This window comes from Anastrepha obliqua, chromosome 3, assembly GCF_027943255.1.
Source record: "Anastrepha obliqua isolate idAnaObli1 chromosome 3, idAnaObli1_1.0, whole genome shotgun sequence".
NCBI classification, from domain to species: domain Eukaryota; kingdom Metazoa; phylum Arthropoda; class Insecta; order Diptera; family Tephritidae; genus Anastrepha; species Anastrepha obliqua.
This window is the reverse complement of record NC_072894.1, coordinates 76,468,535-76,485,138: the sequence shown is the minus strand read 5'-3', so window position 1 is coordinate 76,485,138 and position 16,604 is coordinate 76,468,535. Positions and strand designations below refer to the sequence as shown.

Below are 16,604 nucleotides of genomic sequence, written 5' to 3'. Positions count from 1 at the left end.
CTTTATGCTATTACAACAATACTTCAACGTTGCCGTATCATACAAGGCCTTTCTACAAAAGTTGTCGTGCTGAAAATGTCCTTGCGCAGCTTTTAGAAGGATGCTCGATCCTGGACCAAGGTCCATCATAACATGGCATAAAAATTGCTGCGAAGTAGTATAATATTGGAAATTCAAAACCGAAATTATTTAGATGCTTGTGGCGCGGTTACATCCGCTCAAACAAATTATTGACGATCAATAAAGATTTTAAGAATATAACAATTTGCCAAAACTCAATTTAATTAGAAGAAATGGTATACATTTTCCGTTTAGTCTTCACAACTCTAAGGTCTTGTGTGTAGTTTGAATGGCTTAGACAGACTTTTAGGATTTCAAATTTCGAAATTCCTAATGAAAAGTACCCTTTTGATGAAAATTTTGCTTATTTAGCTCAACTCGTTCGAAGCCTGAAAGCTTGAGTTTTTAATTAAATGAAACACTTTTTACTTACGAACACAAACACCGCGTTTCAATCTCGGATCCACGCATGAGTCGCCTGTTAAACGGTTTATAATTTCAGCTGGCGCTTCTGTTGCACTTGTAGTTATTGTTACGGGACGGGATGTAGTTGTGGAACGTGGTTGGGTAGGTTGTGGTATCGGTTCTATTAAGACTGGTGCTGAAGTGGTTGACGGTAAGAAAGGATTTATTGGCCGCTCCGTGAAAGTGGGCTCTGGTTGGAATGGTATTTCTGGTTCCGGCTGCGGCTGCGGCTGAGGCTGAGGCTGGCGCTGGGGCCGGGGTTGCGGTTGGGGTTGGGGCGCTAGATTTACTGGTCGTGAACAACAAACCTAAAATAAATTTGTTAAATTAAATTTCATTTTACACCAGCTTAAACCGCATATTTATTTCATACCACTGGATTGCCGTTAACATTTCGAGTGCCGCAAGAACGTTGTGATGCGATCACATACCGTTCGGCTTGATTACGATTACGTATATTGAATACCTGCGCTATTTGCGGACAGTATTGAAGTTGGACGCAAAAACCGTAGTAATTTTCGGGCGTAACGCAGTTATACTGACCTGAAAATATATGCAGAAACAGAAACAAGTTTGATATTAAGGCACTAATATAAATATACATTTATGAATGTAGGAATATAATGAAGTAAGTAATGCTACAGTATTAATTTTACGCAGGCAATACTACGCCAAATAATTATATAAGTACGTACAGGGTGATTTGATTGGAAGTACATTTTCCAATAGGGGTTTTCGACAGGTCACGCGAGACTACTGACAAACTAAATACATAATTTCTTTCAGTATTCATAAAGATTTCAACACGTATATTTAACCTCAACAACGTTTACAAATCGTGCAATTACAATATATTACGAAAATCGACGCTCTGTGAAAAGTGTTGAGGCCCACGATGAGCCCCCTTTTTGGCTTAATGGCCAAGTCAATAAACAAAATTACCGTATTTGGGCTAAATAGCAGCCCGAAGCCATTCAAGAACAGCCATTACATCTATTGAAAACAACCGTTTGGTGCAGCCTATGGGCTGGAAGAATCATCGGCCTATATTTCTTCAAAACCGAGGCTGGCACCACTGCAACAGTGAATGGCGAACGTTATCGCACTTTTCGGTGCCGGAAATTGAAGCCGTGATCTCCAAAACAGTTGGTTCTAACAAGACGGCGCTACTTGCCATACAGCCTGTGAAACGTCTTTTCGGTGATCAATTTATCTCTCGTCCTGGACCAGTGAATTGGCCACCAAGATAGTGTGATATCACACTTTTGGTCTTGTATTTGTGGGAGTCTGGAATGTCGAACGAGCTTCGATTGAGGCACCGACCGAAGTCCCCCAGCGAATCAGAAGGGTGTTTTTTTTTAAATTAATTTCGTGAATAAAATATGGCATTATTCGCGCTGCATGTCGTGACTAGCCGATGAAAAAACTAATAGCTCTAGATATCTTGTAAAAAAAATTCTAAAAATAGTAAAGGACTTTGATTCAAAATTACAAGAATAATTGGCGGTTTTTATACATCGTGGGACACCTTCATAAATAATTACGCCTATTTAAGATACAATATATTATAACATGTGTTGGAGCCAACTTGCAATTCAACCATGTATAGTTTAAGTACGAAAAAAATATCAACCGTGTTTGTAACTTCTTTACTTCTTCTTCTTGTATTAATGCTTACTGTGACTCAATTCACTCCAATAAAGTTCTTCAAACGAAACGGTCGTGTTTATATATAATATTATATATTTAATTGCGCTTTTCTCTAACAACATGTGTTGCTATATAACGGCAAGAAAGTTACCATGAAAGAGCCGTTGCAGCTTTTCCTTATCGTAACGGCGACACCCTGTGTACTGTTAACTCGAAATTTTAAATAGCGCGCCAACGAAATCGCGATGACGGCGCCGAGTGATTTTTCCCTAAGTTTTTTTGGTGAATAACTAGGCTATCTTTAAACATGCATGAACATGCTTCTATTCTTTTGTTTCTTTCAACGAGCAGAATACATTGTGTCGAGCATTTGTTGACAAGTAGTTAATGTGATTGTTAATACGTCCCTAACATGAAGAGAACATTATTTTCTTATTTCGAGCGCCTTGATCCAGAATCAGAAACAAAAATAAAAAAGAAGGAAAAACAGGTAAAGTTAAAAATTTGTATCCAAGAACAGTCAGTGTACAGGTGGTGCTCAAATTAATAGAATCACTATGAAAAATTCAAGTTTCAGCCATTTAACTGATAATAATCAAAGAATAGTCTATTTTTAATATGTTGTTTATTAAATTTCTATAATACGACAAAAACAATATTCAAACCAGTCTTTTTTTAAAAAAATATCAAAAAAAAAATCAAAAAATCAATATTTTGCGTGAGCACCTCGTGCAGCAATTAAAACCGGAATCCTTTTGGGTATGCTTTCAACGCATTTTAAGCAGTTTGTTTTTATTTGGTCGTCATTTTTCCAAATATTTTGCAGTCTTTCGCTCAGTTGTTCTTTATTTGTAATATTATCTTTCGATATTTCTGTCTTTGTTGACTCTTAAAGGTTCTCAATTGGATTGAGGTCTGGTGAGTTTCCTGGCCAATTAAGAACCTGAATTTTTTGCTCTTCCAAAAAGCTGCTCACAAAAAGCCAAATATATCGAACGGTAATTTCGACAAAGCAATGATTGCTACAATGTGGAACAAATGGACAAATGGATTTTAAAGCTACGGAGTATTACTTTGCGATTCCGTTGTGGAAAATAAAAAAAAATTTACCTTACTCAAAAAAAATTCATAAAGATGTCCAAAATCGACATTTCTTGACTATTTAACCACAAATTGCCAAAAGTCCTGACGTGCTGGAGCATTTTCAAGATCAAATTCGTTTTCAGCACAAAAAAAACTTCAAGAGACACTCGTAGCCGTTTTAGAAATTGGACAAAAATGAAATTACGCAGGCCTGTGTAATTATTCAAAATTTTGAATTGCGTCCGTCGTATTATAATTGTTTTTATTATAAAATAAATTAAAACTGGAAGAAAAATCTAATAAACTGCTAATTCATATAAAAAAATATTGTTTTTTTTAACTTGACTCATACAGAATTGAAACATAAAATTTTAGAGCATGATTCCAATGGGGGGGGGGGGGGGGGTCCGGACCCGAAACCCCCCCCCCCCCTCCCCCCCGTGGATCCGCCACTGAACAGGAGGTTGTCACTGGAGCTTGACACATGTAGACTTTTGTCTGAAGTGGTATCGTTATTTAATAGCCATAATAAAAACAAAATGTCTTTGCGGTATTTGAGCATATTTGCAATTTCTTTTTTGTTTTTACTTTTCTACTCTCAAATAAAATACTTAAACTGATTTGTGGCTACGATAACTGGCACTTAATTATTCACTTAGTGCTTGCTTAGTTCAAATTCATTGTCATGGCTTCAAATTATTTTTGTACGATTGGTTGCTTTGTCTGGTTTCTTTTTTTCTACTTAATTTTTTTCGTGCTGGAATTTCGTAACCTTGAAGCCGGCTACTACCAGACCATCAACTGGTTTACAGCGCTTGCATACGAAATACTAAGTGCTAATATTTTGACTGCATTGTTATTTAAAGCACATCAAAACTGCTTCTGAAAATTAAATTAAGACCAGTTGCTAGTGAGTTAAAAATTCGCACGTACAGTGGCTCACACAATTATTTTGCATGTGAAGCCGATTAAGCAAATTTGTAAACCTTTGAGCAAAATTATACATATATCTACGAAGTGTCCAAGATGACATAAAAAAGAAACCGTGCAGGAATTATTCACTACTGACTTCTTGGTGTCACTTTTGAAAGTCCCTTTACCACATAAATAATTCAGCAAAACTTAAAAAAAATATTTTTCATGTGAACTTAACAATCCGTAAAAAAAAATCAGTATTTCATTGCTGAGAAAAATATTTCGCTTTGGACTAGCAGTGGTTCAAAATGTGCAAGCTATTTAACATTTCGTATGATAACCATTATTTTTGGAAACAACCTCTAAGGATAAGAATCTACCAACTTTCGACAAATTACGGCAAGTGTTTTTCTCCACTCCTAGAGTAAAACATCCTTAAGGCCACTTTATGATTAAATTTTGTTTTCCCGCATTTTATCCAAAAATTTTCTAAATATATGGGCTTATGACAGAACTTTATGGCGGTCTTTGCAAATGCCTTTTGTTGATAAATATCCACTTTTTAACATCATTGAAATAAAAACTGCTTCCTTGTCATACCCATTTTTTCGGCACTGGAATGTAAATTTCTCTCGAATATCTATCGCCTGTCTATAAAAACTAATTTTTCGATTCTCAGAGCTGACTTAGAACCCCAAACCATGGCAGAGCCACTGCCGTCTTTAATAGTGGATTTGAGGTTTTGGATTTGTAGCTCTTCATTTGACCTCCACAAAATTACCCTCCGATCCAAAAATTGTATTCCTGCATTAGTCAGTGCGTGTTTTGACAAAACTAAAAACTTTTTGTTTTATAGATTTTGCTTTTTTAGTGAGATATGATCATGAATATGGTTTTGTTGCTCCTGAGTACTCTGCGCACTGTCTCTTAGGTCAATTTAGTGTGAGGCGCCGGCTTTATTTTTTTTTTTTTTTTGTTAGTTTTTAGTTTTCAAGGCTGTTATGTGGAAGTTCCCGCGGTTTTATTTCAGTATTTGTCATTCTTCTCTGACTATCAGTAACTTTAGTCGATCACCAAATTCTTTTTATTATATTTTACGTTTTCTATCGTTTGACGACATCAACTTAATATATATCACAAATTTATGTAGTAGATTTTCCTTCATTGTGAATATACACATAAATGAGTTTGTTTCAGCTAAAGTTCAATCTTCACTCTTTTCACAGTTCCACAATTATATACGAAATTAAATCAAATGCAGGGAATAATAATACTAATATACATTAGTAGCCCCCAGTTCAGCTACATAAATAAAGTAAACAAATAAAACTTCTCCGAGTAACGATTTCAAAACCAAAAGCAAAATAAATACTTCCGTGAGCACAGAATCTCATTTCCAGGCACGTTTTCTGTTGTAATTACTTAACGGTATAATATATATGCTTGCTGACTGCTCAATTTCTTTAGGAAATATGCAACAATGGAAATATGCATGAAGAAAATTAAATTCGTCTATTTACTACATCAGAAATTTTAAATTTAGACATGCAAAGGACTATGCAAAACACTTATATGAGCCACTGTACTATATGTGGTCATATAAACAACTGACTAATAAAACAAAATTAATATACGCATTCAACTGCATAATTCTATGATTCACTGCATTCAAAAATATTCAAAATATAAACGAATCGCTGTCCTCTTCTTTCCACAATCTTGTGCTCTTCTTGAGCCGTTGGGGAGTTTTTGAATTTCTGCGTGCTGAAAAATCAAATACAGGGTGGCTGATGAAAGCCGCTACAAAAAAAAAATTGAATAACTTTTTTTCTTTTTAAGTTATCTGTTCCATTTTTGTTTTAATTTGCAGATTGATCTTTAAAATTTATTAAAATGGATAACTGGGACACGCAAACAAGAATTTGGATAGTCCGCCGCTATCACGCACTGGAGTCCGTAGTTTTGGTACAGAGAGAGTACAGGCGGATGTTTGGCGGCGATCCCCCGAGCAGATGGACCATAATGAGACTGGTGAATAGTTTTGCTGAGCAAGGAACAGTCGCAAGAAGGCCTTATCATCGAAACCCACCAGTTCGGACGGAAGAAACGATCGCTGCTGTAGCTGCAGCTATACAAAGCAATCCAAGGGTTTCAACAAGAAGCTTATCTGCTCAACTTGGTGTCAGCCGACAGTCTTTGCAAACAATAATGCTCAAAGATTTAGACTTATTTCCCTACAAAATTCAAATGGTTAACAAACTGAATGCAGCAGACTTGCCGATTCGCTTGGAATTTTGCCAGAAGATCCTGCAAATGGTGGAAGAAGACCAAAACATGTTATACTGCCTTTTCATGTCTGATGAGGCCCATTTCGATTTAAACGGCAATGTGAACAAACAAAATTGTCGAATATGGAGTACTTCTAACCCACAGATACTCCACGAGACGGAATTGCATCCTCTTCGCGTGACAGTGTGGTGTGCGGTTTCTTCACGCTGTATTGTCGGGACTTATTTTTTTGAAGAAAATGGTCACACCGTTACGGTTACTGGAGGCCGTTATTTGAAAATGCTGAAAGAATTTTTCTATCCAGAACTACGCCGAAGGAGAATTCCTTTCAACTCTGTGTGGTTTCAACAAGATGGGGCAACGTCTCACATAGCCCAGACTGTTATGACAGAGTTGCGACGAAAATTTCCCAATAAACTGATTTCAAGAAACTCCGAATTTCGTTGGCCCCCAGGTCGCCTGACCTTACTGCACCTGACTTTTTCTTGTGGGGTTTATGTAAACAAGAAGTTTATGAAACAAAGCCAACAAATTTGGATGAACTAAAACAATCCATTCGGGCCACAATTGCGGCTATTCCTGTCGCAACTCTCAAAGCAGCAATGAACAACTTTTTACTAAGATGCCGCACTTGTGTCAACGAGCATGGGGGGCATTTAAATTCAATTATTTTTAAAACTAGTTAAGCTACATTTAATAAAATTTAATGACCTTCAACTTGAAAAAAAAAATAAATGAATTCTATCCACTAAAAAAAAAAGTTATTTGAGTTTCTTAATGTAGCAAAATTCATCAGCTACCCTGTATTACCGTGAGGAGGTCAGCTCACCTGTTGTAATAGAAAAGTGAGTGGGAAGACATCTGTTGCTGGAAAAGAATTAACTTCGTTAACTTGGATTCATCTAGGCCGAAGCAACTTTCCGCAAAATAAAATTTTATTACTTTCTGAGTATCCTTTCTTCCTTAGAGAAAATGCTTACTTCTCCACTCTACTTAATGTGACAGCAGTAAAAACAACTGAAATGGCATGAGCAGTTGCAGTTGCATGCACTTGCCCAGATTTGGATAGAAAAATTAATGTCATAATTAATCGCTCTCCTTGAACTAGCAAAGTAGGAGAATATGACCCCACATTTAAAATCTAGCGATTGCATGAGAACTTTGGCCAAACAATTCGAAAACGAGGACAATGAAATATTTCAGCGCTGTCAATTCCTGTATTTTCTAATCTCAGGACCACGAAACTCGCAGAGTTTCTCGATATAAGCCCCGAAATAATTTATCAGTTTTTTTCAGAGAAAATATTCAGATTCAAAATGGCAGCTGGTTTTTATTTAAAAAAACGCGAATGGAATTTTATAGCAAATTTAAGAGATAATTAAGAAAATTCGAGATCAGCAATTGTCACTAATTTTGCATTCATGTCGTACACCCACATTACACTCGAATATGTGTACACAAGGTGGCACAAAAGGAAAGTTAAATGTTTTTGGTTGCGTGAATCTTATTTCACACTTATGAACTATACAACTACAGTATAGTTCTCATACATGTCAAAACAAAGATTTCCATCATTCAAAATTGTTATTTTTATTTAGTAAAAGAGTTATTAAAAAGAATTGGATGATGTATTCTGCACAACCTTGTATGTATATAATTGCAAAACTGAATTATCATTTTTATGATACAGCTTTAACCTAAATGAATTTAAAAATTGTATGGAATTAAATACGAATAATTTAAGAACCATCACCGGGATTTTAATAGGGCATTGAAGAATGAATCACCTTTCCTCTAATTCATGAAAAAGAGAGAAGAAGTTACCCTTTCTTAGGCTACAAAATGGCTATGGGCCTACAAATGGAGAGTCTGCCCTTTTCATGGCTAATTTATCTGCCATTTCGTTTCCGGTAATTGCTATGTGCCCTGGAACCCATAGGAGACGTACCTGTTTGTTCTGGCCTAAGATATTTTGTTTATCAAGACATTTCAGCACCAGTTTTGATGTAATCTGAAAAGTGTTGGGTGGCTTGATTACTGCATATTGCTTCTGTCAAAGTTAAAGTGAGCGCATCTTTCTGCAATTTTGAAGAACGCCTGAGCCTGTACGAGCTTTGGGTGTTCTTGAGAAGCCTCCTCGCTAGGCACTCTGAGAGAACCTCGTAAATATTCAGCTTGCGAACTTATTGAGTGGAGTGAATGATATAAAACACAAACTTGTTCTTATTGAGTAATTTACTATGAAATTTTTTTCGAACTTACAAATCTCGTTTGCCTAAAGTGCATAACTTATTTGCTTTTAGTTCAACATTTACTGCATAAAATTAAAGGCAGTTCAGCACTTGTCTAACTTTTATTTGCTTGGGGATTTTATTTTGAATCTTCACACATGCACACCAGTTAAATATGTGTGTATAGAATTGCGTTATTTCATATGATTTTGTTAATGCACTTTTCAGGTTTAAAAAACTTTTTCCCACAGTATTATTAGATTCAAATTAAATAAAATTATTCAAAAATGCAGGCACGTGTAAATTTTTGTTTTATTATTTCATACCTACCTTGTGAGAAAACTGCGGGCAGTAAGGCGCATATAAATGTTATTAGAAATAACGACATTTTCATTTTTTTTTTTAACTTCACATAAATTTTAAAATTTTAGTGATTTCAATATTTTCAACACTTTAATTATATAATTGTTATTTTACAATTGATTAACTGGTGTTAGCTTAGTTTGAAAGTGCATTTATTTTTATTTTTCTTAAATTGTTCCTTCTCTACATCGTTGAAAAGTATATTTAAGGGGACAGATACCTGTAAAATTTTGAAAAACAAAATTTTGTTTTTCATAAAATGTTAATATAATCCTTTAAGAATATGTCAAAAAAATTTTAGAACGTAAATTTAAGTATTTCTTATATTACGAATCGTCAACCGTGAGGACTCTATTCTTTGCGTTCGAGCGCTGGGAGAGTTACGTATTCAAACTTTAGACACGTTTTTCTTAAAACTATATTTTTCGAATTGGCGTACACGATAACTTGAAAAGTTATTGACCGGTCTCCCTGAAATTTTGGACACATCTTTTTTATGATATTACTTTGTATGTAAATTCACAAGTTTTCGAAAATTTTTCGAAAAAAAATATTTTTTCGTAGTAGGAAAATTCGCCCCAAAATTCATTTTGTTTTTCTTTTTAAGCATTTTATTCCGCGAATTTTTTTCCATTTTTTTTTAATAAACAAAACAATTTTTGGTTTTTTGTATTCAGGTCACTGACGCCGATGCTACAATGCCCGCCGATTGAGAAGCCCCGCTACGACCTTCCTGGAAGAATTGAGTGCACATCCGCCATTGTAAATGATTAAAAAAAATTTTGTTTTATTTTAATGTATAAATAAACTGTATGCCAATTTTGAAAAAAATATATTGAATTCTTCATTTTAAATAATTTTAAGGAAAATCAGCGAAAATATGGCCGTTTACAGATATCTGTCCCCTTAAGCCAAAATATGTCACCACTTTTCACTATATTTCGATTAGACCCGTTCCATGCAGTTTTGTTGCGAATGCTTACTACTGTATACGCGCTCAAATCAGAACTGTTTCCGAAAATCACGAACAAATCTTAACCAAGCAGTTGCTAAATTTTATACACTTTCAGCGAATCTTTTTATTCAAACCGTTCAGCAGCATTCGCATAAACAAACTGCCAGCCGGTTTATATTTACATTACATTTATGAGCCTTCAATTAGTACCAGCGAGTAGTCAGTAGGCAGTAGCCGGTTGAGCTAAACACGATCGTTTGTAGGAGTGAGTGTTTGTATTAAACCCATACATGTGTACAAACGTATATACATACATATTCACAAATGTGTGTAAGTTAATGAATGACAATTTTATAAATATATCTAGAAAGTCATGAAAACTTTGGCATGTGCGTTGCTTGAGAGTTGAGCTAAGCCAAAAATCGATTATTCGTTATAGTTCTCCAAATTTGCATAACTAACGTTGGGGCTCAGCAGTTTTTATAGAAAATTGGACATAAGCAATTACTACTTTTACTTAAGGAAATATGTGTTTAAAGTTTCTTGCTAAATATTGAAATTTATATTACAAAATTTTCATCTCTTTTTCTATTTCTATGTGTAAACAATTATAGCACAATTGCTCAGCTTACAGTTTGTGCATTCAGAGTGAGGGAGCATTATGATGAGAGCCAAATGCGCGCCATAAACAGAAGACTGAAAACACGAACTTACTCGTACTCTGTAGCTAATATACTACGAGTATTTAGAAATAACCGTTGTAATTACAGTTATTAAACAATTGAAAACACCCCATGCATAAGAAAATATTATATATACATACATACATATATTTGTATAAAATTACAAATGAGAGTCTAGAAAAATTGTTTTTACCCATATTTTATTTATAAGTATGTACAGGTAGTTCTACTCAATAACGTACATATATAGGTATATCTAAGAGCATACCAAACGGATATGGAAAATAATTTGTGTAGGTACGTTTTTGTTTTTTTTTTAATTTGGTCGAATAAACTGTTTTACTCTATGTTTTTATGCAAATACTGTTTATCCATTGCTCTAAAAATTTTGCGCATGCCCTTTTTTAAACGATTCGTTCTGGTCGGCTCGGTACAAATTTTGCAATCGATTTTCAACTAACCACTCCATGAGGTACATACCGGAAAATTTCAGCTCTGTTCATATCAAAAAACTATTTCAACATAAAAAAGGAATTAATCCAACGAATGAAGTGGGATCGAAATTTTTAGAAACCACTTATTTTGACTGATATACTGAATTCATATCAATTGAAATGAAACAATTTATCCGCTAGGTAGAAGTGCCATCGTAATATACAGAAATCCTTATATTGATCTGACTTTTCAAATACTGAATATATGTGCAGATCTAAAATCACTAGATATGATAATCAAACCTAGTTGCTACACAAATTATTCATAGGAAGACAAAACAATTAGCAAATGAAAACCATTTTTGAAACGGACTAAAATATTTTAAAATAATTACTTTTGTTAGAGTTTGATAATTAAAAAAAAAATAATTTATACGAGAGTTGACTATTAAATAATGAAACTGATATTGCTATAGAAGAAGTACGACATAGACCGCCAAATGATTCGAGTAATTCAGTAGCTCTCCCTTCTGTTATTTTTATTTCGCCAGAAAAATGTTAAGTGTAACAAGTCAGTCATGAAATTTTCACACGAAACTTGGAGAAATTGCTACGGAAACTTATAATTTATTAATAAAGAAATAAAGCAGTGAATGTCTCTCACGCGCATGTGTTGTTGAATATTTAAGTGTTTTAAGATAGACGAATATGACTCACCTCCGAGTTCGTGAAGGTCAAACTATTATTCAACATTACTGAGGTCTGAGCGAAAATAAGGCAAAGGCAAAAAACGAATTGTGGGAGGATGATAAGTCGTGGATACTCTATTTTAACAACGCGCAGGTTCACTCCACAATTTTTTGTAAATATAATGCTACCAAAATATATCTTTCCTCATGTTGTATCATCCGCTTTATGCGACAACAACAATCTTCCAGGCAGAAATACATGCCATCGGGATATGTGTGAGAGAATGTCTGCGCACGAAACATTTACACTAACATTTACATACTTTCAGATAATCAGGCGGCTTTGAACATCTTTCCTTCAACTGTATTTACCTCAAATATTGTAAATAACTGCCGATATTTCTTAACATGTCAGTGAACTTCAACACAGGATTATTAGATTGGGTTCCTGGACATGAGGGGTATGTGGGAAGTGAAATGGCTGATCATCTAGCTAAAACAGGGACCACCATGTCTCTAATTGATTCTGAGCTTTTCTGTGGACTTAAAAAAGACCACAATAAGGAATTTCTCAAAAGTGGGAGCTGGAAAAATTCATTGAACACTGGCGAAATTATATCGATCAGCGACAAGCAAAACAACTCCCAACGCCAGATAGAGATATTTCCGATAAGCGACTTTCGCTCAACAGAAAAGGCTTAAGACTATTAACTGATTACTTTACAGGTCACAAAATGGGTCTCTCTGAGACCATCAACTGACGTTCCTGTGAAATGGGTAGTGGAAATTAATAACTTAATCTAAGACTACCACCTTGGCGGAGTTGCCGTACATTTATATAAATTATGAAACAATAAACTTCAAAATGTGCTAAAATTTTTACAAAGCCGTAAAATAAAGGTATCTCTGTGGACTTTGCAGAATAGATCTCTTTTGCTCGTATATCTCTTTTTGATATTTCAAAATAGTGCTTTCAGAATGATTAGACCCAAAAAATTATAACGAACTCTTCTGGGCCTTCTGTAAAATTTTAATAAATGGAACTCTAACGACTGAAAACTATTTAATTAAACTAAATTTAGGCTATATTTATGCATTGAGAACTCAAATTTTCGTGTTATGAAGGAAGCTATAAACTTCGGGTTTCTTGACTACTAATATTACTTTTATTAGAGTTTGATAGCCGCTGTTAATAAAAGGCAGTTAAGTATAAAAAAGAAGCGTAGACCAACTCCACTCCCGTGCATCCTGTTTCAACTTAATATTTATAAAGTATCTGTAAATCTTTGCACCCCTCTATTCAGATTTAAAAATTTCAAGATTTTGTTTCAGGAAAAATGTTGCAACATTTTCACAGCCAAAGGTGGTGACGCCCCTACTAGTTACAATTTTAATTACATCTTGTTCAGCTGGTACACACCATGCGTAAGTCACCTTTACAGTTGACTGAGTAGAAAGTTGTTATAGTACACCGAAAACTACATAGGTACATATGAACATAATATCACATACATATTTCGTCAATTTAAATTTTCTTTTGTAATAAAGGATTTTACTCGATTGCTTAATAATATAAATTTTCATACTTAAAATTCTTTGGACATGACATATTGCGATACAAATCATGGCGTGTCCGGCATACGAATCTTAGCCAGTGTGTCATCATCAACGTTCTTCATTTCAATAATTGTGTCGCCGCTTAGCTACTACAAGTAAAATACTAAAATTGTATCAACGGATTGTAGGTAGCAGCAGCAACAGCCGCACCGGCAGCATAAATAATGCCAAAGCTATGCCTCCGTTACAGTTTTTTTTGCTAGATTGGCGCCTGTCTACGCGAATTTTCCAAATTATATACGGATTTGCACTTCAAGGTGGTTTTGTTTTAACTTTTGTTATTCATTGCGCTGGTATTGCGTGTACTCACAAATTTCAGGAATTCTAAGTGAATCATTTTTGTTGATATTTTAAAAGTAAAGCAAATGACAATACTTAAATACACAATAAATATGAATTGAAAAGCGAGGACATTTCTAAGTTGATTGGTCATCAAATTAAAAGAATTATCAATCCAGTTAAGTTAAGTTGACCGTATACGAGTGCTTAAGAAATACATAGTGAAGTAGGGCATGTAGGGCAGTAGGCTCCACTTCTCTGGTTATTGTGATTAGCAAAATCTCAATAAAACTTAATGGAGGTGGGGTAAAAGTGGTTGCGTACGCTGATGATGTGGTGTAAATGGCATCAGGACTGTGTCCCAATACGATCAGTGGGATCATTCAAAGGGCGCTAGGCTAGCTTAACTCTCTGGCTACAGGCTGTGGCCTAAGTCTAAACGCACTCTCACCCAGTGCAAAGTACTTAGGGGTAATTTTGGACTCCAAACTTAACTGGAAATTAAACGTCGAAGAACGGGTATGGAAAGCAGAAATTGCTTTATATGCCTGTAAACGTATGCTTGGAAGAAGATGGGGGTCTTCAACCCAAGTATACATTGTGGTTGTATAAGGCGATTATACCACCAATTTTAACGTATGGTTCGGTGGTTTGATGGAAAGCTCTAGAGAGAGAATACAACACCAAACTACTCGAGGATCTCGAGCAACTGTCTGGCTTAGATGTAAACAACCTAATAAGATTCTTAAACCGCACAGACTGGATATATGGTAGTCATGCCGTAAATAACTGGTAAACAAGTTGGTAACGAGGATGTGGCAATAAAATGGTGAGGAAGCGCTAGTTAGATTCTGGATGAATCACTACTTCGTATGTAGTGTATTCAGCTGATTCTCATATTGGATTTATGCAACTATTAAAAAATGACCTTTGCATAATACTTTACGTAGTTTTGTACAAGTACAAGTTGATGGGTGCATATCGACTAGTAAGTTTATGTGTAAATGAAGCACCAAATAACATTCTAGAAATAAATTAGATAAATTTAGCATTGGAAAACTCAGGGAAAAAGTCAGAATTGGGAAGGATCTCTCCGAGCACTTTGATATCAAACGAGGTTTCAGGATTACTCGCTGTCGTGTGACTTCTTTAACCTGATGGTGGAAAAGATCATTCAAGCCATGGAACTTAATCACTCGGACACAAATTTCTGGTGGAGAAGGACCTGGCTTCACTTGATGTGTCCAACTGGCGCCGGTTAGCACGAAAAAGAAATGAATGGCGCACATTATTAAACTCGGCATTAAATAGAAAAAAGAAACAATCGACCGTGCGAACCGTTTAAAAAAATTTGTACGCATAAAGACCTACGACCATAGTTCCTTTAAGGGGTTATATATCTAGTATATATATATATATAATTGGCGCGTACACACTTTTTTGGAGTTTGGCCGAGCTCCTTCTCCTATTTGTGGTGTGCGTCTTGATATTGTTCCACAAATGGAGGGACCTACAGTTTCAAGCCGACTACGAACGGCAGATATTTTTATGAGGAGCTTTTCCATGGCAGAAATACACTCGGTGGTTTATTATTGCCTGCCGAGGGGCGACCGCTATTAGAAAAATTGTTTTCTTAATTTTGGTGTTTCACCCAGATTCGAACCTACGTTCTCTCTGTGAATTCCGAATGGTATTCACGTACCATTCGGCTACGGCGGGCTATATGGAGTTAGAATTTTCAAAACCTCGATTTTTTTATAATTTTTTTTCTTAATGTACATAGCTTCTGCTCAAATATGAACGAGACTGATTTAATAAAACACAAACGGTTAATTATTGTTAAATTTGTATTTTATCTCCTTCAAAGTAATCACCATTGGAGGCGATACACATATGCCAACGTTTTTTCCAATCATCATACCATTTCTGGAAGGCCGATTTCGGTATGGATTTCAGTTCCTTCTTCGAATTCTCTTTTATGACTTCAATTGTCTCAAAATGTTTTCCACGGAGCGGCAACTTGCGCTTGGAAAACAGGATATTAACATTATTTTTGTTCAAATAATCGCGAACAAGACGTGATGTGTGAGCTGGTGCATTATCGTGATGCAAGAACCATGACTTGTTGTCCCACAATTCCTTCCTTTTAAGACGAACGTTCTCGCGCAAACGCTTTAAAAGGTCTAAATATTAATATTCAGCGTTAACCGATTTTGCGATTTGTGTGATTTTCAAGCACAATTTCCTTTACTTTTCCGATGTTTTCGTCGTTTACTGATGTTGCTGGACGACGTTCATTAGGCAAGTTTTCAACCGATGTACGGCCCTCTTTGAACGATTTGTACCACTGGAAAACACGTGCACGCGATAGAGCAGAGTCCCCATAGGTTGTCTGCAACATTTTTAAGGCGTCTGAAGCCGATATTTTGTTGGAATAACAAAATTTCAAACAAATTCTTTGTTCAACTTGAATTTCCAAAATTTATTTTTGCCATATATCATCCGCGAACCGTTTTATTGATGATTGCTCATATTTGAGCAGAAGGTATATTTAAAAAGAAGAACACAGAAAATTTAATATCGTTCCGGTGAATATTTTCGAAGTTACACACAAATTTGAAAAGACGTCTCAGATTACTTGAAAGTACAACGCCTCAAATATCAAAATTATTCGATTATCAAAATTAACGCGTTTTATCAAAATGGTGTTTTCAAAGTCGGAAACTCGAAAACGAGTAAACCGATTAATAATTCATCGAAGATTTTTTAGTAATCAATCGAAAATTTTTTCTCACCGATAAATTTTTTTTATAAACAAAAATGTTGGTCAAAAATCGATTTTTTTTTAGCCATTTCGCCAAAAAAATTATTTTGCTTATTCTTTCGATTAA

General features: G+C 35.1%; 1 protein-coding gene across 1 annotated transcript in view; it reads right to left on the bottom strand.

Moving 5' to 3' along the window:
* The window catches only part of LOC129242079 (uncharacterized), a 37,117-nt gene that overhangs the window by 2,068 nt on the left and 18,445 nt on the right, over window positions 1–16,604 (bottom strand). Inside the window, exons 10-12 of the mRNA XM_054878639.1 lie at window positions 9,024–9,114; window positions 899–1,068; window positions 494–833 (exon numbers count right to left, since the gene is read on the bottom strand). Coding sequence (XP_054734614.1) covers window positions 494–833; window positions 899–1,068; window positions 9,024–9,114 — 601 coding nt within the window. The remainder of the gene's footprint in view (window positions 1–493; window positions 834–898; window positions 1,069–9,023; window positions 9,115–16,604) is intronic.